Source organism: Macrotis lagotis, chromosome 7 (assembly GCF_037893015.1).
Source record: "Macrotis lagotis isolate mMagLag1 chromosome 7, bilby.v1.9.chrom.fasta, whole genome shotgun sequence".
Lineage (NCBI taxonomy): Eukaryota > Metazoa > Chordata > Mammalia > Peramelemorphia > Peramelidae > Macrotis > Macrotis lagotis.
This window is the reverse complement of record NC_133664.1, coordinates 251,230-278,765: the sequence shown is the minus strand read 5'-3', so window position 1 is coordinate 278,765 and position 27,536 is coordinate 251,230. Positions and strand designations below refer to the sequence as shown.

General features: G+C 49.4%; 1 protein-coding gene across 1 annotated transcript; it reads right to left on the bottom strand.

Moving 5' to 3' along the window:
• Positions 1–261: 261 nt before the first annotated feature.
• On the bottom strand, positions 262–25,690 carry CASD1 (CAS1 domain containing 1). The gene is made up of 18 exons (XM_074195341.1): positions 25,517–25,690; positions 22,404–22,500; positions 21,027–21,147; positions 17,383–17,427; positions 16,856–16,918; positions 16,450–16,494; positions 16,030–16,153; positions 15,196–15,410; positions 13,923–14,345; positions 13,312–13,401; positions 9,782–9,901; positions 8,820–8,976; positions 5,711–5,790; positions 3,857–3,958; positions 3,092–3,232; positions 2,759–2,836; positions 2,584–2,676; positions 262–1,320 (listed from the first exon to the last, which is right to left on the bottom strand). Exons 1-18 carry the CDS (start codon positions 25,647–25,649, stop codon positions 1,054–1,056), a joined length of 2,394 nt encoding a protein of 797 aa, XP_074051442.1. The 5' UTR covers positions 25,650–25,690; the 3' UTR covers positions 262–1,053.
• Between the last annotated feature and the right edge of the window lie 1,846 nt (positions 25,691–27,536).

Genomic DNA, 27,536 nt, shown 5'->3' with positions numbered 1-27,536 from the left:
AAGATATCTTCGAAGGTTTCAGCAGTTAAAGTTAACATTTCTCAAATCCACACAAATTCACAATAGCCAGAGATTTTGAGCCTTGGAGGCATCCATGACCTAGAAAAGGGAAGGGGGGGGGGGGAAGAAAGGTAGGGGCCCAGGACACTTTCTTCGCAGGCTGGGCCACCTTCTAGCCCTGGCAGACTCGGGGAAGGGGAACTAGTAGGATGGCTGGGTAGCACATATTCAAACCCAGGGTTCCTTCTACCACAAAAGAAACACATGAAGCAAGCAGTTTAATTGATCTCTTGCCAATACAAAAATAAGCATCCAACAGAACAATTACTGACTTTTTAAATTACTTCACACATTCACATAACATTAACAGAAAATATATTTATCCCCCCCAGTAAACAAGTGCAATCTTTTTAACCATTAAAAATCATAAACCAATCTGTACAACAGATAAATAAATTCCTATCTACAATAGCCAGCTGGTAAAAAACCAAAAAGCCTAATTAAAGATGGTTTAAGACTTAAGATCACAGGCCCCTGATTTATCACTCAGGTTTTACTTGAGGAAAGAATAAAGGTGAGATGAATCCGGGAGGGTTGAATAGAGAGTGGGGAGGACTTTCCAAACATTGGAAATAATATATAAAAACAAATAACAGGAAAAAAATGTCAAATCAATCCATAACCAAGCTGACTTTCTCCTTGGGAAACTAGTAATGAAAAGTCAAGTGGGGGAGGGGAGGAATTCTGAATGGAAAATATTTACCCTTTTACAAGCCAACACAACACTATCACAGGCACAGAACAGGACCCCCCAGTGGGGGCAGAACCAAGCAGATCCTGATTTGGTGATGAAGACCATGTCAGGAAAACATGCAGTCCACCTAATCCATGCCCTAATACTGCACTTGGACATCATCGCACAGACACTAAGAAAATGTCTTGAGAGAAGTGCAGGAGGGCCCAGCACCATCCCGAATGTAGAGGACCGGCCCCCCACGGCCTTCGATGGCCCCCTGGGCAGATGTGCCATTTCACCATTGGGCCCCAGGAAGGCTACCGCCCACGGTCCCCTTGGATGGACGATAAAAGGAGAAGGGCAGAGAAGAAGCCTGCGATGCAGGCCAACCTCTTCCAGAGTGCCGTGCTCTCTTTGGGGATGAGGATCTGGGCGAGGTCATTGGTGATGCGTGAGATTTCATGGGCCACACACACAAAGATGAAAGTGCTGACTGTGATGTTGAGCATTGGGCTCCCAGGAATGAGGACCAAGATGCCCCTGGTGTCTGCAGCCAGCCAGATGTGGTACTGGCAGATGAAGAGCTGGGGAGACAGGAGACATGGTGAACCTGCCCTGGGGGCACCACACACTTGAGAAAAGGGCCCTCTGGAGAAACTAATCCAGTTGGTGATCAGGAGGAAAAAAAGACCCATATTCTCTCTCTTGAAGTCAGTCAAAACCCACAATGGAGATTCTAACCCTAATTTTGGAGAGGGAGGCTAAAATGTGTGTGTGTGTGGGGGGAGGAGGTTAAATGAGATAAAGAGGATATGATAATCCTGGGACTCCCAAGAAACTAAAATGGTGATTCCATACTTTGAGTTCTGTTCACAACCTCAGATTAGTCTAAAAATCCAGATGCATCAGACCTTGGAGTCCCTCGGAGACCTTAGGAAGCTCCCCAAAGGATCGCGTCCTCCACCAGATGCCACTCCCCAAGTCTGGGTAATGATGCATTCAGGTGGGGTTCAGGAACAAGCACATGAACACAAGCATGCCACAGACATGCAGCATGTGCAGCACACATCTCAACCTGGGATGGGAAGGTTTTTTTTTTTCATTTCAACCCTTAGACCCAATCTTCTAAATTCTAAAAATCTTCACCACTGTCAGCAGCCACTTTAAACCCCTGGTGAGCATCTAATGGGACATCTGATGATCCCCCTCCACCCCAGTCTTGGAGTCTGGGAACCATGGATGCAAATCCTTCCTCACAGTGCCTGGGGTAGCTCTGCAGAGGCCTCTAAGGTTCTTTCCACCACCCTCTTCCCTCTAGGCAGCCAGACTCACAAGACCAGGCACTGCCCACTGGAAGCTTGTAGTCTCCTTAATAGGGGAATGGGAAAAACAACCTTAATAACTTGTATGAATTAGAGCATGAAAAAAAAAAAGAAAAAACACCCCAAACCAAAAAGCAGGGTGGGCCAATGTGTGAAGGTGGGCAGGAATCCAGAGAGTGGGAGTGAAGGAGATAAGGCTGGAAGGAGAAACTGTGGAGGGAAGGCCCGAGGATGAGGCAAAGAAGCCAACACAGGAGCTAGGTGAGCAGCGGGAACCAGTCCAGAATGGACACAGGCTGCACCGCAGAAGGCTCCTTCCCTTGGTGGACAGGGAGGTCTGGAGCTCTGAGAAGCCTGGAAGGTCAGCTGAGAGAGGGACTGGGCAGGCCAGACTTCCCAGGAAGCAGAGGGAGGCCCAAGAGGTTGGTTGGTAGGAACCAGTGGTCAGCTAAGGGTCCTACAGAGGGCTAAGACCAGGGGCAGAAGAGGAACTGGCCAACTGACACAGCGAGACAATCAACTCACCTCTAAGGAGATTTTCCCAAACCAAGCGAAAAATGAACTGTACACTGAGCGGATGCATCCTGGGACGTTTCTGATGAGAATGAAAGCTAGAATCTATGGAAAAGCCAGAGAAAAGCCCACTGAGCAGCCAAGTTCTTCAGGGCTGGAAGCCTCCCCTGCACACCAGGGCCCCTACCTGGATGAACGACACTGTGGGATGGAGCTCGTTGCACTCGGCTTTGGTCTTACAGCTGCTGGCCCAGATGGAATAGGTCTAGAAGGGAAGGGCCACAGGAATCAGCCTGCGCAAGACCCCGCCCCACCAGACTGCTCAGGCACCATGTCAAAACAGAGGCCTGAGAACAGGTGAACTGGCTAGAGAAGGCCCCACTGGAGACCCCCTCCCCCCTGCTCCTTCCCCACCTCCTCCTCCTGGCTATCTCTGTTGCTGAGTTCTGCCCATTTGCAGAGGGGCAGCTCCCTCTCCACCCCAAACCAAAGGCATCGCTGGTGGTGTTGGGGAACTCACCAAGAAACAGACCACCGAAACGAACAGGAGTACATTGGACATCCTGTTGGAGAGCAGGGGCTCCCCTTTCCCCTCTGAAAGCACCTGGCGCTTCTGCAAGACCAGGTAAATAAATGCAAACAACATCCCATGGAACACGACCTGCAGAGGGAAGGCACACAGCTGAATTGTCCTGATGGGTGTCACGGTGGGGACAGGAGTGCATTGCACCCCTTTTCTAATCTGCCTTGGCTTGGGGCTGCCCATCCCCTTCTTACTCTCCATCAAGGAGCAAGATGGCTGGCCCTTAAAAAGGAGACCTTTAGCCCCAACCTAACAGCATCAGAGGCATCGCCTGCCTTGCCTTCTCAGATCCTCACCTCAAGAGGTACATCTCCTTCTTCCAGGCCACACCCACTCTTCTCACTCATCTCTAGTAGGACCAGAGAATCTCTGAGTTGGCGAATCCTTTCCAGTCATTGTCTATCTGAACAATGACTGTTCAACCTCAGCCCCAAACCTTTCAGGGTCCAGGAACTCACTAACCCCATGGCAATCATGGAAAGGTCATCTTGACAAGAAGCAAAAGGTCAGAGGCACCAGGCCCCTTCTACAGTTGGGTCACCAGGTCCCTTGGACTGCAACGCCCTCCCCTCCTGAACAAATTTACACTGGTCCCTGTCTCAACCTAACCCAGAATGCAGTCCCAATGACCCTCTTGAAAAAAAAAAAAGTCCAAAGGGAGTAGAGATGTCAGGAAGGTCCCAAGTTCAAGTGATTACATACATAACGGTCTAATTTCCACCGGAACCACCACTCGTAGACATTTCCATTCAATTCGAAACACTTGGACAATGGCCAAAGAGAAAATATCTTCTCAAATGCCCCCTGAAAAAAACAAATACAGAGAGGCCATCAAGCAGCATCCAGCCATGGGGTCAGTGATCACATTCTGGCATCTTCTGGGATGGATCGTCATGATGACACTGATGCTGTGGGGCCTCCCATAAGATAGCCCACTCTCTGAACCCTTCTGAATTCCTTTTTCATCCAACAAGGGTAGAGTTAAGACTGAACCTAAGGAAGTTTGCTGCAACAGCAAAGGAACTACTGTGCCTCCTCGAGGAGCCAACCAGGGAAGGCCCTAGCAGCTGGAGAGAGGGACTTTCAGGCCTGGAAATTCCTGATGCTGGGGAGATGGATGAAGCCAGCACCAAGACAGGGACCACCAGGCTCCCAAATCAGGGGTGACCAGCTCTGCCCAGAAAGAGCAGCTCAAAGCCTCTGCAGACCAGCAATGGGTCTGGCCCTAGACCTCCAAAAAGTAGCAGTAAGATTAGCTGAGTTGGAGAAAGGGAGGGATGAGAAAACAAACTCAGAAAGAGGGGCTTGTCTGGGGGCCTTCCAGAACAGCATGGAGTACATCTGGATGACTGAGGAAGCAAGTGATGAGAAGACAGAGAAGAGTCATGGACACTGGATGACTAAGAACCTGGAGGTTCAGCTCTAGTCCCCAGGGGCATCCAGGGCTGCATCCAAAGCTGCATCACCCCTGAGGATGACAACAGCTACAGGAGGTGATGAAAAGAGAGGAGCAAGGAGATTCATCGTAGCCTGCCTGAAAGAAGGCAAATGCTTGGACAAAGCTGCAGGGGTCCCTAAAATCCAGAGAAGTGAGGGTGGTGAGCAGCATCCAATGGTGTTGAGGTCAAGAAGAATGAGAACTGAGAAGAGGTCACTGGGCTGAACAATTTGGAGAGAAGGAGGGGGTCTGAAGCCAGTCTTCAAAGAGAAGTGAGTGCAGGGGAACTAGAAAGGGCAGGACAGTGGCCTGGGCCAGGGGAAACATTCACTTCATGGGTACCTTCTCTCATTTGACTGTCCAGGGTTGTGGTTAGCATGGTTAGGGGCAGCTTCCCCAGGTTGACATCCCACACCCCATTTATACCAGACACACTTGTGTCTCCTCTTTAACCTCCCTCCCTCTCAATGCTGAAGAACCTGATGGATATTTCTCAGGGATGCAGAGACTATCCCAGACTCTGTAAACAGGCTACAGTTGTACCACAAAACACTGTGTGACTTCATCATGACCACCCTCACTGGTAGGGCTTGGGCACTGCCAAGATGCCCTCTCGGCATGGGCCAGAGCCAGAGATTCATCTGACCCAAGTCCCTCTACATACAAAGGTCAGTGGACACAGTCACTGGGATCCCTGAGTCTCAAAGGTCTGAATTCCTGGGGTCTGCAGGGCCCTACCAGATGAAGAGATCCTAATCCTTTTATATGCAGGGCAACCTTTTCTGTAGTTTCACCAGTTATGGCCCAGCATGGGAAAAGAGTAGCTCTTTCCAACAATGAGAGTTACTCATCCTAGAAGCTGGGAAATTCAAGGAGGCTTTAGGACCAAAAACCACAGGTTAAATGATAACCTCAAAGCTTCTAGTATCAGAATCGTCCCAAACCTCATTAAAAGCCACCACTAAAAGAGATTCTTAGGACATCAACATTATTTTTTAAAAACTAATCCCCAAATCCCACTGACAGCGAGCACCATCACCAACTGCACTTTTTCTGGGGTCATGCACCCAGGGTGATCCCGGTGCAGCCAGGCTGAAAGAGAAGTAGAGGATACAAACCTGAGAATAGGCCAGAAAGCAGATGCAGATGAGCAAGAAAGCCAGCTTCAGTAGCAAGCCCAAATGCCAGAAGCAACTTCCTGTGAGACAAGATATTTTCTGAATTAGGGAACAACTTTTTCTATAGAAACAGAAACAATGGACACTATTTTCTACAGATTCCAGCACAGCCTGGTCATCCTCTGAGCCACCTCTGCTATTTGAGCAGTCAAAGGTCATGGACCTCAGCCTGTCTGAGATCTCTCTTCAGCTCAAAATTCAGGCATTTTGTGTGGGCAGCCATCTCATTGAAATATTGTCTTATAACTTTTAAAAAAATCTTAAATTCATTTAATTTTTTAAAAAGTATTTGTAGGGGTGGCTAGGTGGCATAGTGGATAAAGCACTGGCCCTGGAGTCAGGAGTACCTGGGTTCAAATCCGGTCTCAGACACTTAACAATTACCTAGCTGTGTGGCCTTGAGCAAGCCACTTAACCCCATTTGCCTTGCAAAAAAAAAAAAAACCTAAAAAATAATTATTTGTAGCTTGTTTTTTGGTCACAATTTCCATATTGCTCCCCTCCCTTCCCAGAGAGCCACGACCCTTATAACAAAGAATTTCAAAATGAAAAAAAGAACACGGTTACACAACACAACTGGGTCTGACAGCACATAGAATGCTCCATGCAATGGCCGTCACCTCTACAAAGAAGGGAGGGTAATGAAATCATTAAATTTTAAAACAAGCCTATATCTAATATTCACAAATGAAATGAATAATTTTTAAATGAAATTTTATTTTTTCCAACTAAACCAATCCACCTCCTCTCCCCTCCTGCCTCTCTCTGGCCCTCCCTCTGGAAACAAAAGAAAAAGAAAACAAAACCCCCAAAGTCCTGCTTCAGTCATGCCAGGGCCCTTCTTCTGGTCAGGTCCCAAGCTTTTTAAAATACTGTTGACACTGTGAGAACTGTCTGTCTGGTTCTACATTAGCCCCTGCACATCTTTCCAGGTTTCTATGAAACCATCCCCGGTTCTTATGGCACAACAGTATTTCCATTACATTCTTCTACTGCACCATGTTTGACCCTTCCCTGATTGATGGGGAGTTCCACCCGCCCTGGTCACCACAAAAAGTGCTGCTATCAATATTTCTTTAATCTCCTAACCTACAGTTGTTTTGCTTAGGACAAATTTCTCCCCTATTCTTCCTCTTATTCTTTCCTCTCTCTTTTCCTTTTTCTCTCCAATTCCCCTACTCAATGAAATGCATTTCTGCACCCAACAGTGTGATTAGTCAAAAATAACATGGGCCAGTCATTGTGCTCAGCCCTGGGTTAAGAAAATGTACTCATCCTTCCTTTGACTAATCCAGATGAGAATGAGGTTCAAGTATGGCCCTGCTATGGGAAGCTAGGTGGCCCAATGGATAGAGCACTGGCCCTTAAGTCAGGAGTACCTGAGTTCAAATCTGACCTCAGACACTTAATAATTACAAGCCACTTAACCCCATTTGCCTTCCCCCCCAAAAAAAAAACCCTAAAAAAAAGAAGTATGACCCTGTTCCTTTTTTAAAAATAAATTTCCCTTTCCATTCTTCTCTTGAGAGCAAGACATTACAGTACCTTCCAAGGTCCCCTGAGGATGACAAGGTCAGAGGGTGACATGCATCCTCTCTCCCAAATGAGAAGGTAAGCAGTTTCCCTTTCTGCAGCTCCTTGGGGTCTTCTGCCCCATTGATCTCTAAATGTTACTCGAGTCCTGGGTTTGTGTTTCATGGCTTGGATGTTCAGATCAGGAAGGCTTGGAAGCCATCTATTTTATTTAAAAATCCTGGTTCCCTCCAGTGGGATTTTACTCATGTCTTGCTGGGAAAGTCATTCTTGTCTGTAAGCCCATGTGCCCTACCTTCTGAATAATGTGCTCCAAGTTCTCTCCTTTAAAAGAGTAACTGCTAACTCTTGTGTGGTCCTGCCTGGGCATCCTTGGGACTCCAATTCTTTCTCACTTACAGTGAGGTTTTTTTCTTTGATCTAGACGTTCTAGATTTTGTGAATGTGATGTTCCTGGGAGTTCTTTTTGGAGTTTCAGGAGGTGACCAGTGAATTTCTACTATTTCCACTTTGCCCTATGGTTTTAAGAGATTTTGGCAGTTTTTGTGGTTTCTTCAAATAGGATTTCTGGGTTCTCTTTTTATTGTGTCATAGCTTTCAGGTAGTCTAACAATTCTTACACTTTTTTCTCCTTGATCCAGCTTACTTGTTTTTGCTATGAGATGCCTTACATTTTTTTTTTTTAGTCTTTTGACTTTGTTTTATTACTTCTTGTCTCATGGAATCATTGATTTCTAATTTGGTCCATTCTGATCTTCAAGGAGTTTGCTGCTGGGGGTAGTTTTGGTACCTCTGGGGCCTTTTCCAACTTCTTTTTATATTGCTTTCACTGCTTTCCCATTTTTTTCCCCCTTGAGTGTTCTTATTAAATTTATAAAAAATTTTAAAACATATTCCTATATTGCTTCTAGGAATTCTAGATAGGGCCCCTCTGGGCTAGATTTGGAGCCTCTCTGTGTTCTGGTACAGGCCCTCCCTGCACTGGAATGTTCTGGGGTTTGGCAGTTCCTGGTAGCTACCATTTATAAGGTGCCAACTAGGTACCAGACAACTGGTCTATACCTATAATTTACTATCATAATCTCCCTGGATCCTCACAGCAACCTTTGGAGGGAAGTTCTATTATGATTCACATTTTACAGGCAGGAAAAATGAAGCAGAGGTGAAGTAACTTGTCCAGTGTCACCCAGCTAATTAGTGTCTGAGATAGGATATGAACTCAGGTCTTCCTGACTCCAGGCCCAGTGTGCTAGTCACCCCTCTCTGCCTCCCTAAAGTCAACTTGGACAGGAAAGATGACTGATTTGGTGCCTTTGCTAGTTGGAGTCCACTACTCTACTATATTGACCCCCACCCTCCTGCCAAGAGCCTCAGATAAATGGGAAACCTGAATCCTCGCATCCTCACTTCTTCATTCTCCCCTCTGCTTCCCCTCCTTCCTTCCCTTCTTCTCCCTCCTATGCTCCTTCCTTTCCCTCCCTGCAATAGCAGCCAAAGTCAAGAAGTGTTGATTTACCATTCGCTTTCTTCTGGGTGATCTGCGGCCACAAAGCCAGGGTGACATAGATGACCAAGAACCACACAGTGACCAAAGGAACAAAGTAGTAGAATTGGTAAGGCCGATCCATTACGATGCATAACACCACGACCAGGAAATTGAGACGGAATAATACCTGGTGCAAAGGGAATGGGAGCAGAGCAGAAAGAGAAGAATTAGCTTCAGTTCAGTCTGAAGTCATTTTTTCTGGAGGATTTAAATTCAAAAAAGCTATTTAGGACTAAAATAGCAGATTTTTGTACAGACATACACTGCTTCACATTTTTATATGCCTATAAGCTATTTAGATGTACATATACTTATGTATATTTGGCTTTTTCCCCCTCCCAATGGGTAAGAGGAGAGAAGGGAGAAAAAAAAAATTTTTTGTTGTTGTTATTTGGTCATTTCAATTATGCCCAACTCATAGTGACCCCAATTAGGTTTTTTTTTGACAAAGATTCTAAATAGTTTGTCATTTCTTTCTACACTTATTCTACAGATGAGAAAACTGAAGCAGAGTGAAGAGACTTGCCCAAGGTCACACAGCTACTGAGTATCTGGGGCTACATTTGAACTCAGGTCTAAAAATCTTTATTGGCTTCACAAGTCAAATTTACAGCATAAAAAATTTACAGTCTCCACTCCACTCCCACCCCATCACAGGACCATGGTTGGGAAGATGGCACAAACTTTGTACCCTCTACAAATTCTTCAGGGGATCCTGCTAGGCTGGTAGGAACAGTTAGTTTCTGTCCCCTGCTAGGCTGGTAGGCACAGTTAGTTTCTAACTGCAGGCGCCAGGAGAGGCTCAGATCTTCCACCCAAAGGCCCACAACTAGTCAGAGGGAGAGGCCATAGAAGTCATCCATCCATCCATTGGTCCATCTACCCTCTTTTGCTTACTCCTTCATTCACTAGTCTGTCTATTTGTTTCCTACCTGACATACTCGGTGGATTCCAAAGTCTCCTTTGATCCAAAAGTATGAGAAGTGCCCGTAACCTGTTTGAAATAGATATGCAGCAACCAGAACCCTAATGTGCATATACACAGGCAAAAACTGTTGGCAAAAAAAACGCATTAAATTGGGTGGTTAGGGTTGGACAGAAACTCAAAGGTGACATCAGTAGGCACACAAGCAATTCACCCAAAGTGTAGGGAGGGTCCCCCCATTTCAAAGGAGAAAGGGCCCAGCCTCAGGGATCATGACTCGCCCACTCTGGCACCCCTTGGACTCTGTGACAGGGGGCAGCTAGCCCCCACTCCTTCCTAGAGGGCCCATCTCCCCCTCTCTAACCCTACAAAGTCTGTACACCCTTCCTGTTCATCACCCTACTTGGATGACATCATTCAACATTTATTAAAGATTTGATGGACGGAAAGCTACACCTATGAGAAGATGACTTGGTTCAAAGGGAAGGTCCCACTTCTGGTCTAGAGTAGATGGGATTGTGGGGGGATGCAATTCAGTGCTCTCCCTGCCCCCTCCTCTGACCTGACAGGGGCACCCATTCCAAGCCATGGAAGCCAGGGAGTCTTCAGAGTCCCAGTATTCTCCTGCCAAGACTACACCAGGGGATGAGGATTTCTAGCAACCCAAAAGGAACTCTGAATCTATTTTCCCAAAGAAAATGAGCTATTCAAGTGTGTTAGGCTACATCGAACTAAGCATAGGTAACTATGGATTCAACAGGCTTCTGGAGGACAGCCCAAGAGCCTCACCACAATCAGTGCCTTTGTTTTCAAGTGGAAATTCCTTTTGAGATCCAAGCAACCATCTTACAAAGGTTGCATGGGAATGGAGCCCATGACTGAAGGGGCTGCAGAGAAGGGGCTGAGAACTTCCAAGGATAGGAGCAGGAGCCACATGCACTAAAGATGACAGTTCTTCCTGTCTTAGGATGGACAAAAGTTCTGGGTTTGAGTCAGAGAATGGAGACAGGAATCCAAACTCCTGCTTCCTGGAAAGTGACCAAGCCTATTGTTTAAGTGGGCTGGGGTCTATCCTTAGCCCACAGCCTGCCTGGGATTTTAACAACCAAGGAAACCAAGAGAAACACAAAATCCATCCCTCCTGGGTGGCCCCTTCTGCCTCCACAGTGACTGTGGAGATGTTACAAAGCGTTCTGACTCTCTCCATGGCCAAGGGAAAGACCCTTGATCCATGTATGGCTGTCATGCATGGGTGAATGCACTCTGGCAGGTGCTGGGTCATGCCTATCTTGACCTGCTTGATCTAAACAGCACCAGAATCATAGGAAGCCCCAGGAGTAAGGAAGAGAGAAAGGCACTTCATGGACTCCAAAAAGGAAAAGGGAGGCAGTTCTGTGAAAGGAGGCAGAGCCCAAAGGCAAAGGAAACATTTCATGGAAAGTCTGGTCTTAAACAGTACTTATAAACATAAATGGACAAAAAGATAGCCATGAAAACCAGTGGCTGAGGTGGAAATGTCTGGGAAATCCCATGAGCCACTGGAGAAGACCCTCCCAATCCACCCCTCAGACACAAAAAACCTTAAGAGACTTCCAGGCAAAAGGAGACAAGATGAAGATGGGGAGAAAAGGTCCACTACATGCAGATTACACAGAAGTCTGGCATCTCCTGGGACCTCAAGAACAAAGATGGGGAAATCAGCCTGTCTGGAGTAAGTACAGAAAGAGGAGACCCACCCTGGAGACAACACCACTTCTGTTTTATTCATTCATTCATTCATTTATTTATTTATTTGCAAGACAATGGGGTTAAGTGGCTTGCCCAAGGCCACACAGCTAGATAATTATTAAGTGTCTGAGGCCGAATTTGAACTCAGGTACTCTTGACTCCAGGGCTGGTGCTCTATCCACTGTGCCACCTAGCCACCCCTAACAACACCACTTCTGGAAAGGCCTTTTGTGACCAGGGAGCAAAAATCTTCACATGGATTAAACACTGTAGAGAGCATGGGAGTCCACAGTGCTTCCTCCCTATTAGTCTTCAAAGAGTTCAACCTGGTGGGATAGAACTCCCTCCATGCATCCCCATCATCCAACAGCAAAAGCCCGTGCTACTCCATGCCCTACTTGTAGCAGGTGACCCTGTGATCACACAGGAGTCCAACCTGTTCAGCTCCTCAGGAAACTACAAACCAAGGAAGAAGGTGACTATAACCCAAAGTGGACAACAAAAGAGCCGACCTGGCCAGGACCCCACCTTTCAATCTTGCCAGGTGCAGAAGAGAAGCATCCCTAGGAGGATGGGTGATGGAAAGAGGCCTCCAAAATAAGACTAGGAAAGGGCTCCAGGAGATGTGTGACCCAAAGAGAAGGGGGACTGGGCATGGGGTGAGAGCAGCAGGTACTGGAGGGTCAATGGCCAGAAAGGGAGATTAGCACCCTGGTGATGGTGTGACAATGTGGGAAGAGCAAGAACCACACACAATGATTATTGGAAGTCCTCCCAAATTGAGGTCACAGATTCATTAGAGAAACATGGCCTGGCATTTAAGCAGTCCTTACAAACTTACAAACTTCAAGACAAATGTCTTTTTACAACTAGAAGATTTTTCCAACTCTTCCCTGATATTCCCAATTCTAACACAACAAATGAAATCTCATCTTCACAAGGCTGGACTTACTGAAGAGATAGAGCATCAAGTTTATTAAAGACTTGAACCAGCTGGAGTTGGAATTCTTCACCTGGCCCCCTCACCCTGGGTGGAGTGGGCAATGGACAAGAGGAGGCAGCCTTTCAACACCTTTCCCAACAGGTGACCATGTAGCCCTAAGCAGATGAGTCTCCTTATCTGTCGAATGGGTCTAAGGCCTCCCAGGGTTGTAGCGGGACCAAGAGGGCTCTGTGACAAGAGGGACATCAAGGAACTGAAGCAGAAATTTCCCATCCTCTCTATTTCCCACTGTGATGCCTAGCACATCTCATCTTGGACCAAGTAGTCTGGACGGTGGGGCAAGGCCTCGGGGCAGCTCCTGTGGTGGACACAGCAGGTGCATGGGACATTTCAGCTCAGAGGCCCATCCCCTACCCCATCTCTCTCCAAACATCTAGTCCCCGAAATATTTACAGTTGCTATCACATATACATGTAGGTAACTATCCAATTAGTTTCAGAATTCTAAGTGAATTCAAATCTGACCCCTGACTTTAGTTTCTAATTCTACCTCCTGATCATTAAGTTCAGCCTACACAGCTTCTTGAGCTGCTCAGCAGGATCAATACTCATTGTGATCCAACAAGCACATATGAAGCACCTACTGCATGCACAAAGAAGAGCTAAAGAACAGCTTCAGCCTCTCCTGGAGAGAGGCAGATACAGATTGCCTGCCCAAGGAAGCATTTCTCAATTGGGATTGCAGTACTGGTTCATTTCCTTAACTTTCCAGTGTGGTTTGATGGGGCCACAAGGAGAGGGCTCTCCCCAGAAACCACCCTGGAACCCCAATCACCAGAAAATCCCCACAGCAGCTGGCATGCTTACAGTGCTGGCCCCGGAGATGTGGTAGATGAGAATGACAAGCTGCATCCAGCCCTTCCATTCCTCCGTCTGCTCCCGGTTCAACACCTTGGTCTGTGGGCAGGACAGAGGCAATCCCTGGTTACCAGAAGGGTGGGGAATGGGAAAACTGGTACCCCCCCCAATCCCCCAATCCCACTCCCTATTCAGTGGCCCATGCTTGGAAAAACACACCCAGTGAAATGCCCCAGCAGGAGAGGAATTGGACTGAAGTCTTTGGGGCCCAGGACCTCAGCTTCATTCCCTGGGTCAGCCCTTGTTAAGAGGGTAAGCCCCAAGAAGACACGGGTCAGGTCCTGGGCTACCAGGAGGAGCCAAGTCAGACTCTGGAACACAAGTATCAGCCCTCTTGAGAGCAGGCCTGGCTAGGTCCCCAGGGTAATGTGCAGCATCTCCCACATTTATTCACTCAAGGCCCCCCCAACCAAACCCTGGAGTCAGGGTCCCCTTCAAGTTCTCAGACCCAGGGCCCGGGAAGCTAAAGGAGCCAGACTGTTCCCAGGGCCTCCCCTGCCCCAGGGCTGACATGCCTTCAGTCCCCCTTCCCCTGAGGGGGGTCCTGGTGCCTCCCCTACCTCTTTGGTATTTTCATTATAAAACACTCCTAGAACCAGGATGTAGATGATGGGTGTGAAGAAGGAGGAGTGTGTGTAGAACTTGTTCTCCTTCATAAACAGATCTGCCCGGTCGCACAGGTAGAAATAGGTCATGATCAGCCCCAGTTTGCAGCATGACTGCAGGACCACTTCGGAGGGACAGGCAGGGGGCACAGGGGCCACCTTCTTCTCCTCCCCTGCCTCCACATCAAGACACGGCCGGCTCCTCCGGTGACCGTGGCGATGCACAAGGTGCAGGACCAAGCAGCCCGCGATGGACAGGCCGAAGAAGCTGGCCGCCAGCTTCTGAGTGAGCGTAGGTGCCGCGGGGGGCTGGCAGCAGGAGCCATCGATGGGCCTCACCACCTTGTTGCAGCACACGTTCATGAGAATCATGGCACTCTGCCGGAGGAGATGGGGTGGGTCACCGAGGGCCCAGACACCAGGGTGGAAGGGGAGCCTGTTGCTATCCCAACTGGCTCACTGTGGCCCCACTAACAGAGGAGAAAACTGAGGTGCCAAGGGTCTGTGTGGCAGGATGCAGACTGAAGCCTTCTGGGCCAGGTGAGTGTGCCCAAGAAAGGGAAAGGGTGGCAGGAGCATGGACTGGATGGATGAACCACCTAGTCATCCCTCAGAGGCCAGGCTCAGACACAAAGCAGTTCTCAGCCTCAGTTTCCTCATCTGTAACCACGAGGAATAAGAGCACCCACCACCCAGGGATGTGGTGCGCAACACAGGAGCTGACCCTGGTCAAGGACTCGCCATCGATTTTAAATGAGGTCAAATGCTTGACCTCCATCCCAGTCCCAACCTTGCTTGCCCCAGGCTGAGCCCAAAGGCCACCTCTAGTCCCTCCCAACACATGTGGCTTCAAAGACAGAATGTGAGCTGTAAAGCAGCTGAAATCCAGGCAGTGGGTCAGGACTCCCCCCCTCCCATGAGGCTGAGAGCGGCTCCTCAGGGTCCCTACCTCTTCTTTCAGGGACCCCACTGTCCCCTCCCACCAGCTCCCGGGGAATGTGAAAAACTTAAGTCATCAACAGCAAGACTCCCTCCCGAGGGGCAGTCCCCACAGGTCAATGGACAAAGCCCCAGGATACAGACACAGACACACACTCAGCCTGGGGCTGACAGGCAGGGCAGAGACCACTCCAGGAGGACCAGCGAGCTCCCAGCCAGGTGCTCTGGGGCACAGCACTTCTAGGAGGGCCCTTCCAGCGCTGACCACCGGAGGTCACTGTGTTCTTACTGTTTCTCGGCTTGACTCCGGAAGATGGAGACCGTCCACCGACTCCATGATGGTTTCTTGTGCAATGAGCTGGGAAACGCGGAACACTCTGACCCTGGACTTGGTGTTCTTGGCGCTGCCATTGAGGACGCTGATGGCAGCTTCATTGTAGGCATTGATCTTCTCATTGGTGATCATCCGCCTGTTTTCACTAAGCAGGTCTTCATAAACAGGATCTATACAGCAAACAAGTCATTTTTGAGGGTTCCTAGGGAGAGGGTTTCTAATACATTCTGCCAAACTGGCTCCCTCTTCTTCCTTAAACTATCTTCTTAGAGAAAAGAAGATTCTGGGGGAACAGAACCATCTTGGAGTATCTGGGTGGCATTAGAGCCTTGCTGGGGATGCCTAAGATCTCCTCAAGAGTGAAAACTGTCTCTAAGAAGAGGTGGGGGGCTTCCCTTCCTTAGGACTGAGCTGTTCTAGTGGGTATGTATCCCTTTGGGGTATGGCCACTCTCGATTAAATCCAAGACTCTGGCTTCTGCCCATCTGATGGGGACACCCCCTGCCCCCACCCAGAGTCTATTATCACACAGTTAAAGCACTCAATTACAAATAGAGGCACATCCAGAGCTTCCCCAACAAAGGCAAGTAAGGGTCTCCCTGTTGGCTCATACAGAGATTTATCAGGCTGTTGCCCTGCCTATAAGCTGCCATCTCTGGCTTTGAAGAATTACCTGAGGGGTGAGCTCATTCCAATATTCATTTTCATAAAGAAACAGGATTCCTCTCAAAAGGATAATAATCATTCAAAATAGACCAGTGACATTTATCAAGGAAATGAGTTCCTTACCTTGTAAGACCCAATAAACATCACTAGTCTTGGCTAATTTCTCTAAAAGTGGTGCAAGAGACGTGATGTTGGTCTTATACTGGGCGAGGGCCTCATCACTGCCATTGTGGGTCTTTATGGACCACTAAAAAGATGAAGCCAAAAATAGCTGCATTTTAATCCACTGGCAGTGAGGAAAGAAGTGCCCCCACTGACTGTCCCCTTATTGATTCCTCCATTGTCTGAAGGGACTCAGAAGGCAGACACCCCATGGATAGAACAAAGGGACAAGACAAATATAGGACAAGAGAGGGCCTCCCACAAGTCACTCAGGTGCCTGAATTACAAGAGTGACTTGGATTTGATGAAGGATCTGACAGTCCCCCTCTCTGGAATCTTGACTGGGGCAGAAACCAACAGAGAATAGCGACAACTGCTCACCGTGGCAGCTCCGGCTACAATGATGTGAGGCTTTCCAACAGGCTCCTAAAGAGGGAACATTCAAATTTAACCAGTATGTATGAAGCTCCTACTCCATGGTAGGAAGCACAGTTAGAGAGAGTCCATTTATCACCCTGTCCTCTCCAAGGGCCATGAGAGAGACCTGTGAGGTAAGCTGGTGAGGACAAAGGGAACATAGGAAGTTTTCTGAGGACTCATTTCATCCTGAGGCTCAGGGCCTTCCTTATTAATCAAGGAAATGCACTGGCCTCTGACAGGCAGGGCCCTGGCTGGGTCATCCCATGGTAGCGTGCCTGAGAGGCCAGCAAAAGCAGCCCATGGCCATCTCTGCCAAGAGGAGCTCCAGGCAATTCCTGGGAGTCTGACTGAACCCCTAAATACTGACCTCAGTCCACAGTTTGACACACTGCTTCATGGAAGCATTCACTTCTGGATGCCACAGGAAATCCTAAGAGAAACAAAGCACACCTGAGCCATCACTGGCCTGGCCATGCCTCACCCAGGGGAGGGAAGCTGTCCAAGCCAGTCATTGGGCATCTCTGCACACCAGTCACAGGTCTCCAATCAGAGATATGAGCTTGGAGAGCTCTGTCTTTATGTCAAACAATGGACATCCCCTGCCTTCCAGGCACTTCCCCGGACCCCCAGGTTAGGGCTAGAGTGGCTCTCAGGAGTTAATCCATACAGGTGGGATGTGGTGAGGATGACAGATTAAAGGAACTTCATTTCTCTGTCTCAGTTTCTACTTTGATAAAGATCAGATGGTCTCTTAAAGATCTGACCTCACTCTGTCCACAAAGTAACTCACAAGTTACAAATAACCCACATTTATTCTGTCCTTATATTGTTTTTATCCTGCCAAAGCACCAACACTGGCAATTCTAAAAGATGACATTTTAGTGATTAACTCACCACTTTAACTGATGAAATTTTGTCTTCAAAAGGAATGTTTTCATGCTATCAAAGGAAGCAAAAGGGAGAAAGGGAGGAAAGAAAAAAAATGTTAAAGTTTTAATATGAAAAACTTTAAATAAAATATGAATTTCTCATTCATCTACTTTTTTGGGGGGGGTTATTTTATTTGGAAGAGCCTGGATGACCCCAAATAACCTTCCCATTCCCTCTCATTTATAGTGGGTCCATGCACACAAGCCTTTATAGTCCAGAGGAACACTGTCTCCCTGGGGAGATCTGAAGAAGGCAGGCAAATTCTCAGGATGGATCCAGAATGGACCCCCACATCAGACTTGAGAACTCTGAGGACAACTTCACTTAAGCAACATCCAATCCAACCCAGGGTGCCATGGGAGGACTCTACTACTATCCCATAAGAAGAGTTAGACCCAGTGAATACAGAAGGGGCAAAATGAGACAAACCAAATGTTCCATAACTATGAACCTCATACTCAACAAATTCCAATCCCTTGGATTCCAGATTTGGGGAAACCAATGATCTCACACATTCCTTGTCCTTGGTGAAGAAGTGGGGGCCTGAGAGAACAGAACACTGCAAACCCTAGCCTGAGAGCGGCTTCTGCTTCCCAGCTTCCCTTTGTTCCATGGGAAACATCTGGTATAAAACCAAAAGATTTTATCAAGACAACTCTGGAATAGAAGGTGACATTCTCCTGGAGAAACACAACCACGCAGATCCAAATAAACCCAGGGAGACTGAGAGGGGGTTGGTCTGAAGAGGCTCCTCTTGGGAGGTCGCTGTAACTTTGAGGTTTACATGTAGGAAGAAATGAGGTCTTTCTTTACCTTGGCGAACTTTATTAACACCTACATTAATATTTTCTCCCTGAAAAACCTCTTCTTGAGCCTTGAATCTTCTTCCTTCTCATTGTCCTAAATCATACCCAAATCCAAGAAAGCTTTAATGTCCACACACCCAATGTCACAAGAAGACAGATAAAATAGTGATCAGGTGCCATCCATGTGGTCTTTGCAAGCCACCAAGGGCTTGGGGGCAGGGTTCTAATCCCTGGTCAGGACAGTCCTTTTATTGTTCAATCTGATTCTTTATGGATCTTGACAGAGCAGTTTGCCATTTCCTTCTGTTGAGACCCACCCATCTGCCATCTCCTTCAGTAGATTAGCCCCTTAATCATTCCTTTTTCCAATATACAGGTTCCTTCCCAACAGTCTTCCTCCATCCTTCAAAATCATTCACTGGAATCAATTGCCCCTCAAGTCATTATTCTGGAATTCTTTTCTATTTCCCAGTCTAAATCCTAGGGAAAAAAATCTGCTTCTGTCTCACTTTCACTAACACTAATTTCAAGGGTTCACTCTCTTCCAACTTCATCATTCAAATGAAACTGTTCTCTGCAAAGTTACCAGTAATCTTTTACTTGCCCAACTGAAGAGTCACCTTCTTGACCTCTCTGCAGCCTGTCATTGTTGACCATGCCTTTTTCCTCCTCTGAGCTGACCATGCCTTCCCTATCGCCTCTTCCTCAGATCTCTGACCAGACTGGTTGGATTATGGAGGGAAGGAAGCAGAGTAAGAGTACAGAGAGAAAATGGCCTAGGACAGAGATTTGGGAGCACCCATGGTTAAGGAAAAGCTATGAAGAAATCAGTATCACAAAATGAGAGAAGAGTATCCTTCAAGGGACAGGATCACCCATTTGCCTGTCCTTTGGGATGCAGCCTCTCTATGAGTCCTAATTTTCAAACACCTTCCCCTTCCAAACTACCTTCTATTTATTCTGTCAATCTGTCCCTTCCTCCTCCCATACCTGTTTCCCATGATCCTAGTCAAGGCCAACCCTTCCAACTACACAAGGGATTTCTCCCTTCTATCCTGCTGCCTCAAACAGATTGTTCCCTGATACCCCTCAACCCCCCAATCTATTTTCAATCTGTCCTCTCCTGACTCTTTCCCTATTGCCTGAAAACATGCCCATGTTTCCTTCAACCTTCTCAAAAACCCTTCCCTCAGTCTTCCCATCTCTCTTCTCCCCTTGGAAGAGGGAAATCTCGATTTCTTCTCCTCTCACTCTCTTCCCAACCCTTTACAGTTCAGTTTCTAACAACTGTTCCACTGAAATTGCCCTCTCCAAACTCACCGGTGATCTCTTAGAGGTCACTTGACAGGGCTGATTACTCTTTCCTCCTGGATTCCTTCATTCTTATGTTTTCAGGCCACCCTCTCCCCCTCTCTTCTTCTCTTCCCACCTCTGACAGTTCCTTCTCTCTCCTTGCCTGAATCCTCCTCCAGATCACACCCTCAGACCATAAATGACCCATGGGATCCTGTCCTGAGCCCTATTCTCATCTCTCTCCACTATTACCTGATGAGCCCATGAGCATCCATGGATTCAGTGACCATCTACAAGCTGATGAGTCTAACTTCTGCCTGTCCTGTTGACCTCCAATTTTATGTCTCCAACTTTCTCTTAAGACACCTCTATCTGAACATCCAGTAGCACCTTTTTTTTTTAATTTTTGCAAGGCAATGGGATTAAATGACTCACTAAGTAATTGCTAAGTGTCCAAGGCTGGATTTGAATTTAGGACTCCAGGGCCAGTGCTCTATTCACTACACCACCAGCTGCCCCACATCCAGTGTCCAAAATAGAACTTATCATCTTTCCCCCAAACCCTCCCTGCCTTCCTGGGCACCCCCATCCTTCCAGTCCCTCAGAGTCCTCCTGGGCATCTTACTCTTTCACACACCCCCAAAGTCAATGATGCCAAGGCCTGCTGAGTTTCCATTTGCAGTATCTCTTGAATAAATCCCCCTCTCTCTTCTGATGCCGCCACAGCCCAGCTTCAGGCCCTCATATGCACACACTTAGAAGACTACAAAAACCCCAATGGCTCCTTATTGCTCCCTGCTACCTTTCCAGTCTTCTTCTTACAGTCTTAACCCTGATATGTGCTCCTTGACCCTGGTCTCCTGGCTGTTATCTCTCAGCTCCAGGCATTCTCCCTGGTACTCCTCCACCACTCTTATCAATGTGCACGGCATCTTTTAAGTTCCAATTCAAATCTCGCCTTCTGCAGCCCCTCTATTTATCATGTACATAGCTTGCTTTATATACAGCTGTTGCTTTTGTCTCTCTGATTAGATTGGGAGTTCCTTGTGGGGAGGGACTGTCTTCTGCCTCTCTCTGCTACCTCAACACTGTAGTTCAGTTGTATCTGATTCTTTGTGAACCTGTTGAACATATCACACTAATACTGTCTGAGTTGTCTCCTTGGCAAGGATATTAGAGGAGTTTGCCATTTCCTTCCCCAGTGGATTAAGGTGAACAGAGGTCAAGTGATTTGCCCAAGGTCACACAGCTACTGAATATCTGAGGTTGGATTTGAACTCTGATATTCCTGACACCAGACCCAAGCTCTATCAACTGAATCTCCTAGCTATCTAGCATATGGCAGGTGCTTATGAAGTGTTTACTGATTGCCTGAATGATTGGCTCTTTGGGTTTAGCACAAAAAGAATAATTTATCATACCACTAAAATAGTATGATATGGGTTTTATCATATGGGTATGATAAAACTTTCCTAAGTTGACTAGTTTCCCAAAAACATACACTCTTACCTTATTTCCTTCTTCTTTGAATTGAGGATTAATTATTTTTACAAAAGAATAAAATAGCTGACGAATTCTGGAGTCTCCAATGAATGCAATATGTTTATCAAAGAGACAGTTCTTTGCTTCACTGTAACAAAAGGATTTAATGATTATTTTTTCTTTTTTCCTCAGTTATATATCATAAAAATTTTTGCAGTTCATTTTTACAAGATTTTTAGTTCCACATTTTTCTCTTCCCTCCCCTCTTCTGAAAATAGTAGGTAGTTTGATATAGTTTACACATGTGATATCTTGTAAAACATTTCCACTTAATGATAATTTTTGAAAAAAAGTGATTATTTCTCTTGTATGAATAAGTAATAATTAAATTAGGACCAAGGTCCCCCTGTTCTTCTTCCTCATCCAGAAATCAACCAGGGTGGGGAATGGATCTGAAAGACATACCCAGCCAGTATGGCTGAGATCTAATCAAACACTGAAAAAGAAATTCTAAGTTTAGACTAATGGGTGCATGTCTGCTCACTGTGTTTACTCAGACAGGTCTGGGAAAATATGGATCCTCCTTTTTATCAGAGAGGGGAGATGGAAATTGAGAAGTCTCTTTGACTAAGATTTGAATGATCCAAGTCACATATCCTAAGCCCAGTCTTTCATTATATTATTATTTTCTCATTAATTGATAACCCTCAAGAATATCTGCTCTTCCAAGGGCATATAAACTGTGAGCCCACAGACATGAAGGGTCTTTGGTCTTAAAAAAGGCAGCCAAGTGACCATCATTTTATTAGTAAACATGCTGCCATTATTAATAAAATGATTAAACTACCCAGAAATTATCTCTCAACATTTTTAAAATGCCACATTAAAAAAATCCTTCCTCTCTCTCCATTCCATTACTGGTAAGCTCAGAAGCTTTGAGCTGCTCCATTTGACCCTCCTCTCTCCTGAGGCTATTCCTTCTTGGTGCAGCCTTAGAGCAGATGTCTCATCAGCAAAGTCCAGGCTCAGAATGTCCCAAAAGGAGCAGCTGCATTTCAGAGTAACAACCTTTTCTTTAAAAAAGATTAAGTTCATAAAGCACCACTTTAGAAAACCTTCACAAAGACCCAACTGAATACTGGCCTTGGGCTGACCTACAAGGAAGAGATGATTACTTCCAGCCCTTTGCTCTATAAACATACGGCTGATCTTAGAGCATCACCTGAGGGCCTGTGACCATCCAAGGCCTGGAGTCCTGTCCATTTGAAACATCAGCCTCAAATGACCACAAGTCATAAGAGTTTCCTCAAAGTCAAGAACTGAACCAGGCACTACAGGCATTCTTGTTCCTTCTATACCCTCTGCCTTGAAAACAAGCAAAACATGTGAAAACAAGAGCTTTACCTGACTTTATATTTGTGCATCATACAACTGTGAGGCTGCCAAACTTTCTCTCCAAGAAATCGACCGCTGGAGAGAAGATGTTCACAGGAATCATGTCCTAGAACCATCAGATGGAAAACAAAGAGATGAGTGAGCTGCTTTCACCGCCCTATCCCCTCAATTCAATTAAAAAAAAAACTAGAGAGGCATGGAGAGAATTACAGGAACTGATGCTGAGCAAAGGGAACAGGACTAAGAGAACATCATACACATTAACAACAACATTGAGCTGACCAACTCTGATGGACGTGGTTCCTCTCAGAAGTTCAGAGCATTAGGACAACCTTCGAGACCTGCCACAGACAATGCCACAACCCACAAAATCTGAATGAACACTATGTTCACTTTTTTTAAGACTTCTCAGGATTTTCCTTCATATTCCACGGTTTTCTTTCTTTTCCCTTAGCCCTAATTCCTCATACACAAAATGACTAATATGTAAACATGTACAAATTTTACTAGACAGTTTGCAGCTAAGGGGAAGGTGGTGGGAAAGGAAGTGGTAGACATATGTGTAACTTATAAATATGCAAGTGGATGAATGTTGAAAAACTTTCATAATATGTAATTGAAACAATAAAATAGCAGTTAAAAATATTTAATCCTGGATGCTGAATAGATATAGAAAATGAAGTTTTCTTATCCCTAAACCAAGAGCTGACATATTATTGAATGGCACAATGTGTCTCCAGAGCAGAAGAATGGGGATGGCACCATCCTCCAGACATTCCTGTCTGTGAAGGACTTGGCCCATGAGAGCTGGAGAGCTAGACCACAATTTCACCTTAACCAGGTGCTCTGGAAAACGGAAGCTGAGGAAGAACGATCGACTTTTGTCCAGACTATGACTTGCAGTTGGGTGGCCAATCTGTTGTGAACAGACAATGCAAACAGATGAAAGGGGAAGAAGACTGGTCAGGCAAAGCTGCCCAAGAAGCAGAGGCTTTCAAATAACCTTAGCTTAAATCTCAATCAAATTCACCACACACCGGACACCTAGCTTGATCAGAAGTTGTGTCTTTGCTGTTGGACTGTCACAAGGGACAGTCCAATTTTGTGTTGCTTTCTTAGGTATCTCTTACGTTTGCCAGACTGACACAATCTTTCCCATACCAGGAAAGTAATTCCTAAGCCAAAAGCATTCCCCCAATTTTAAAAATAAAAGAACATCTAAATTAAAAGCATGAAAAATGAGAAAGGTCACTAAAGAGGATTTGTTGGTCATATCCCTCTGTCCAAGGGAATAACTCTACTTGCAGATAATGAATAGAAGAGACAATGAGGCAAACGAAACCACTTCAGAATTCTAAGTCAGGAATTTTAACTTCTAAAACTCAATTTAATGTATAAGTTTTGGTAGGTAAAATACAAATACAAACCTAAACAGAAATAGAACGTAACTTATCCAAAGACTTGTTTACATAATCCCAAAGAAATCCATGCACTAAAAAGGAAGGAATTCCTTGCATCATGCCAATAAACTGGGTCTAGATGCAACCTTAAGTTAATCACCACTCACCATTCATCACATCCAGAACCAAACTCTGGGAAGTCGCTTGGGGCCCCTTCCTAAAGCCTGCCCATCGCAGAGGGTGTCAAGAACTGAGGGATGGGCGACGGCCCGATAGACTGAGCCACGGGCACAGCAATAGCAAAACCAAAGCAAGGGTATGAGAGGCTGGTCTGAGCGTCCAGTCGGAATCCACTGGGCAGTTCTCACCTCTGACCAGGGAATTCTTCACACGCTGAGAGGGGGCTCGCTGCTCATGTCGGACTCGTGGTCCACTGGTGAATGAGATGCTTCCCCCTCCCCCAAGACCCTAGGGAAGTCACAATCAAGTCAACTTGACAGTGGGATTTTTTTTAATACAAAGCCGACTGAAGTGACTTGCCCAGGATCACACTGCTAAGAAGCGTCTGAGGCTGGATTTGAATTCAGGCCCTCTGCCTCCAAGGCCAGTGCTCTATTCACTGTGCTCCTCAGTCTCAGTCTGGCTGTTTAATGACCCACAGGGCAGGTGTCCGGCCCGAAGCAAAACTGGGAAGAGCATCTCGGCCCTGCGGGCCGCACAGCGCCTGCCCACCCCGGGCACGAGGGGCAGTGCCCCCGTTTACACTCACAGAGGCTTGTGCAGCCAGCTAGACTCAGGAGAAAATGAGTCCCCGTGCCGAGTCCCCCCAGGTCTGACCACTGGCCAGGAGAGGACCCCAGAGGGAAGGGGGCTCCCGCTTCTGCTGCTCTAGCTTCAAGCTTAACCCAAATATCTGCTCATCCATGGATCCAGAGTTGGTGAAGTCTGGCAAGGCTAGAGCCAGGCTGCAAGGCAAAGGCCCCTCTCTTTCAAAAGCGGGCCCTGAAGCTTGGGGGGGGGGGCTGGTGGGACCTCCGCAGTGAGGGGGGCTGGTGGGACCTCCGCAGTGAGGGGGGCTGGTGGGGCCTCCGCAGTGAGGGGGGCTGGTGGGACCTCCGCAGTGAGGGGGGCTGGTGGGACCTCCGCAGTGAGGGGGGCTGGTGGGGCCTCCGCAGTGAGGGGGGCTGGTGGGGCCTCCACAGTGAGGGGGGCTGGTGGGGCCTCTACAGTGAGGGGGGGCTGGCAGGGCCTCCACAGTGAGGGGGGCTCCGCAGTGAGGGGGGCTGGCGGGGCCTCTACAGTGAGGGGGGGCTGGTGGGGCCTCCACAGTGAGGGGGGCTCCGCAGTGAGGGGGGCTGGTGGGGCCTCCACAGTGAGGGGGGCTGGTGGGACCTCCACAGTGAGGGGGGCTGGTGGGGCCTCTACAGTGAGGGGGGGCTGGCAGGGCCTCCACAGTGAGGGGGGCTCCACAGTGAGGGGGGCTGGGGAAGTCGGGGGTCAGCCCGGGGTCCGACGCACGCAGCGAGCTTCGGGGTGCGCGCAGGCCGCGCCCCGCCCCCCCCCCCGCAGGAAGGCGGGGCAGCGGAGGGCCCGGGCGTGGCTGCGTGCCCGGCGTGCGCGCCCCCGCGGGAGGGAGGGCGGAGGCTCGGGGCCGCGCAGGCGCGCTGCGCCCCCCGCCCGCCCCCCGCGGCCCGCCCGCCCCCCGCCCGGCGCCCCGCTCACCCGGGTAGTGGCGCAGCGCCGCGTGGCCCGCGGCCAGCAGCAGCGCGGCGGCCAGTGCCAGCCCCTTGGCGCTGCTCACGCTGAAGTACTGGTTGATCTCGCGCCGCCCGCGCGTGTACGCCGGCGCCGCCATCTTGAATCCTCCATGACCACAGCGCGCGGCGGCGGCGGGAGCGCGGGCGGGGGCGCGAGCCGGGCGCGGGAGCGCGGGCGGGGCCCGGGCCTCGGCGGCGGGAGCGCGGCTCGGGAAGGGCCGCCGGGGCAGCGCCACCCCGGGCTGCGCGGCTCCTCGTCCTGCGCCGCGGCCGCCCCGCGCGCCGCCGCGGCCCCGCCGTGCCCGCGCCCTCTTCCGCGCCCGGGCCCGCGCCTGCGCCCTGCGGCTCGGCCCGCGGCCCGTCGCGCCTGCGCGGAAGCCAAGCCTGAGCGCGGCGGCTCCCCTCGGCTCCTCCCGGGGGCGTGCCGGGGGCGGGGCCGGGGAGGGGGCGTCCGCGGCCTCCTGGGGTCCCCCCCCCCGGACCCCGCCTCGGCGCCGTGCTCGGGGCTGGCAGAGCGGCCGGCAGCCTCCTGCCCCCGCCGGGTCTGGGAGCCCCCCCCCGGGTCAGGGGCCTAGAAGCCGGGGAGCGGAGGTGGGGCCCCTGGGGCCGCCGGGGAAAAGGGGGGCCGGGGCCCGAGTTCGGGACCAGCCTAAGGATGAAGGGCCGCCCCCGCCCTCCCCGGGACAGAATCCACGCGTGACGGCCCCACGCGAGCACTCCCGACTCAGGAAATCAAGAGCGGGAACGTGCTGACGCGGGGGCCTCACCCCGAGGAGCCGGGGGGGGGGGGGGGGCGCACAGCCGCGCCCCTGCTGCAGGTGACGGGGCGCGCCGGGCCGGGCCACCCCCGGGGCCGGGCCCTGCTCAAGTCCGGGCCACCCCCGGGGCCGGGCCATCTCCAGGGCCGGGCCACCCCCGGGGCCGAGCCACCCCCGGGGCCGGGCCATCTCCGGGGCCGGGCCACCCCCGGAGCCGGGCCATCTCCAAGGCCGGGCCACCCCCGGGGCCGGGCCACCCCCGGGGCCGGGCCACCCCCGGGGCCGGGCCACCCCCGGGGCCTGGCCACCCCCGGGGCCTGGCCATCCCCGGGGCCGGGCCACGCTCAGGGCCGGGCCACGCTCAAGGCAAGGCCATCTCCAGGGCCTGGCCATCCCCGGGGCCGGGCCCTGCTCAAGTCCGGGCCACCCCCGGGGCCGGGCCACGCTCAGGGCCGGGCCATCCCCAGGGCCGGGCCATCTCCAGGGCCTGGCCATCCCCGGGGCCGGCCCCGCTCAAGTCCGGGCCCCGCGCAGGGCCGGGCCACCTCCAGGCCGGCCACCACATCGCCCCAGCCCAGGGGTCCTTGGCAGCTGCGGGGAGATGAAGAAACGTTGAGGTCAGACTTTGTGGCTCTCTGGCCTCTCAAAAACAGCGAGCAGCTCCGCTGGGTTCCAGCATCTCTGTCTTAGTCTTGTAGAAAAAGAAGACCCAGGCAAGACCCCAGACTCTGAAAAGCCAAAAATCGCCGGCTCCTCTCTGCTTGACCAGGGAATTCTTCAGCTCTGCATTGCCGAGCAGGGCCGAGGCATCCGCAGGATCGGCACGATCAGCACGCACTTCTGCCCTTGTGTCTACAGCGTCCCCGGGGTCTGCTCCTGCCACTTGGCATCGGTTCACATTCATCTCCCCATCCTGGTCATCCTCTCTCAGAGCACTATACCGCTCCTTTACAATCATATTGCGAGGCTACTAGGTGGCACAGTGGATAGAGCTCAGAAGGACCCGAGTTCACATCCAACCTCACTTAACCCAGATTGCCCCACAGCAGGGGCCATCTCCAGTCATCCTGATTCACATCTGGTCACTGGATCCAGATGACTCAGGAGGAGAAAGTGAAGCTGGTGACTTGGCCTGACTCCCCCCCCCCCCCTTCAAATCGAAGTCAAGTAATTTGGTTTAAGTAGTAGGCTGAAAAGAACAAGAAAATAAAGATAAACTTTACAACT

What these genes read in the sequence shown, in the direction of transcription:
- CASD1 (XM_074195341.1), bottom strand. Translation starts at nt 25,649, where the DNA reads ATGGCGGCGCCGGCGTACACGCGCGGGCGGCGCGAGATCAACCAGTAC. An exon ending in ATAATGAAAATACCAAAGAG is followed by an intron (nt 13,402 to 13,922) that starts GTAGGGGAGGCA and finishes TCCTGCCCACAG; the next exon opens with ACCAAGGTGTTGAACCGGGA. An exon ending in CACCCAGAAGAAAGCGAATG is followed by an intron (nt 5,791 to 8,819) that starts GTAAATCAACAC and finishes CTTGTCTCACAG; the next exon opens with GAAGTTGCTTCTGGCATTTG.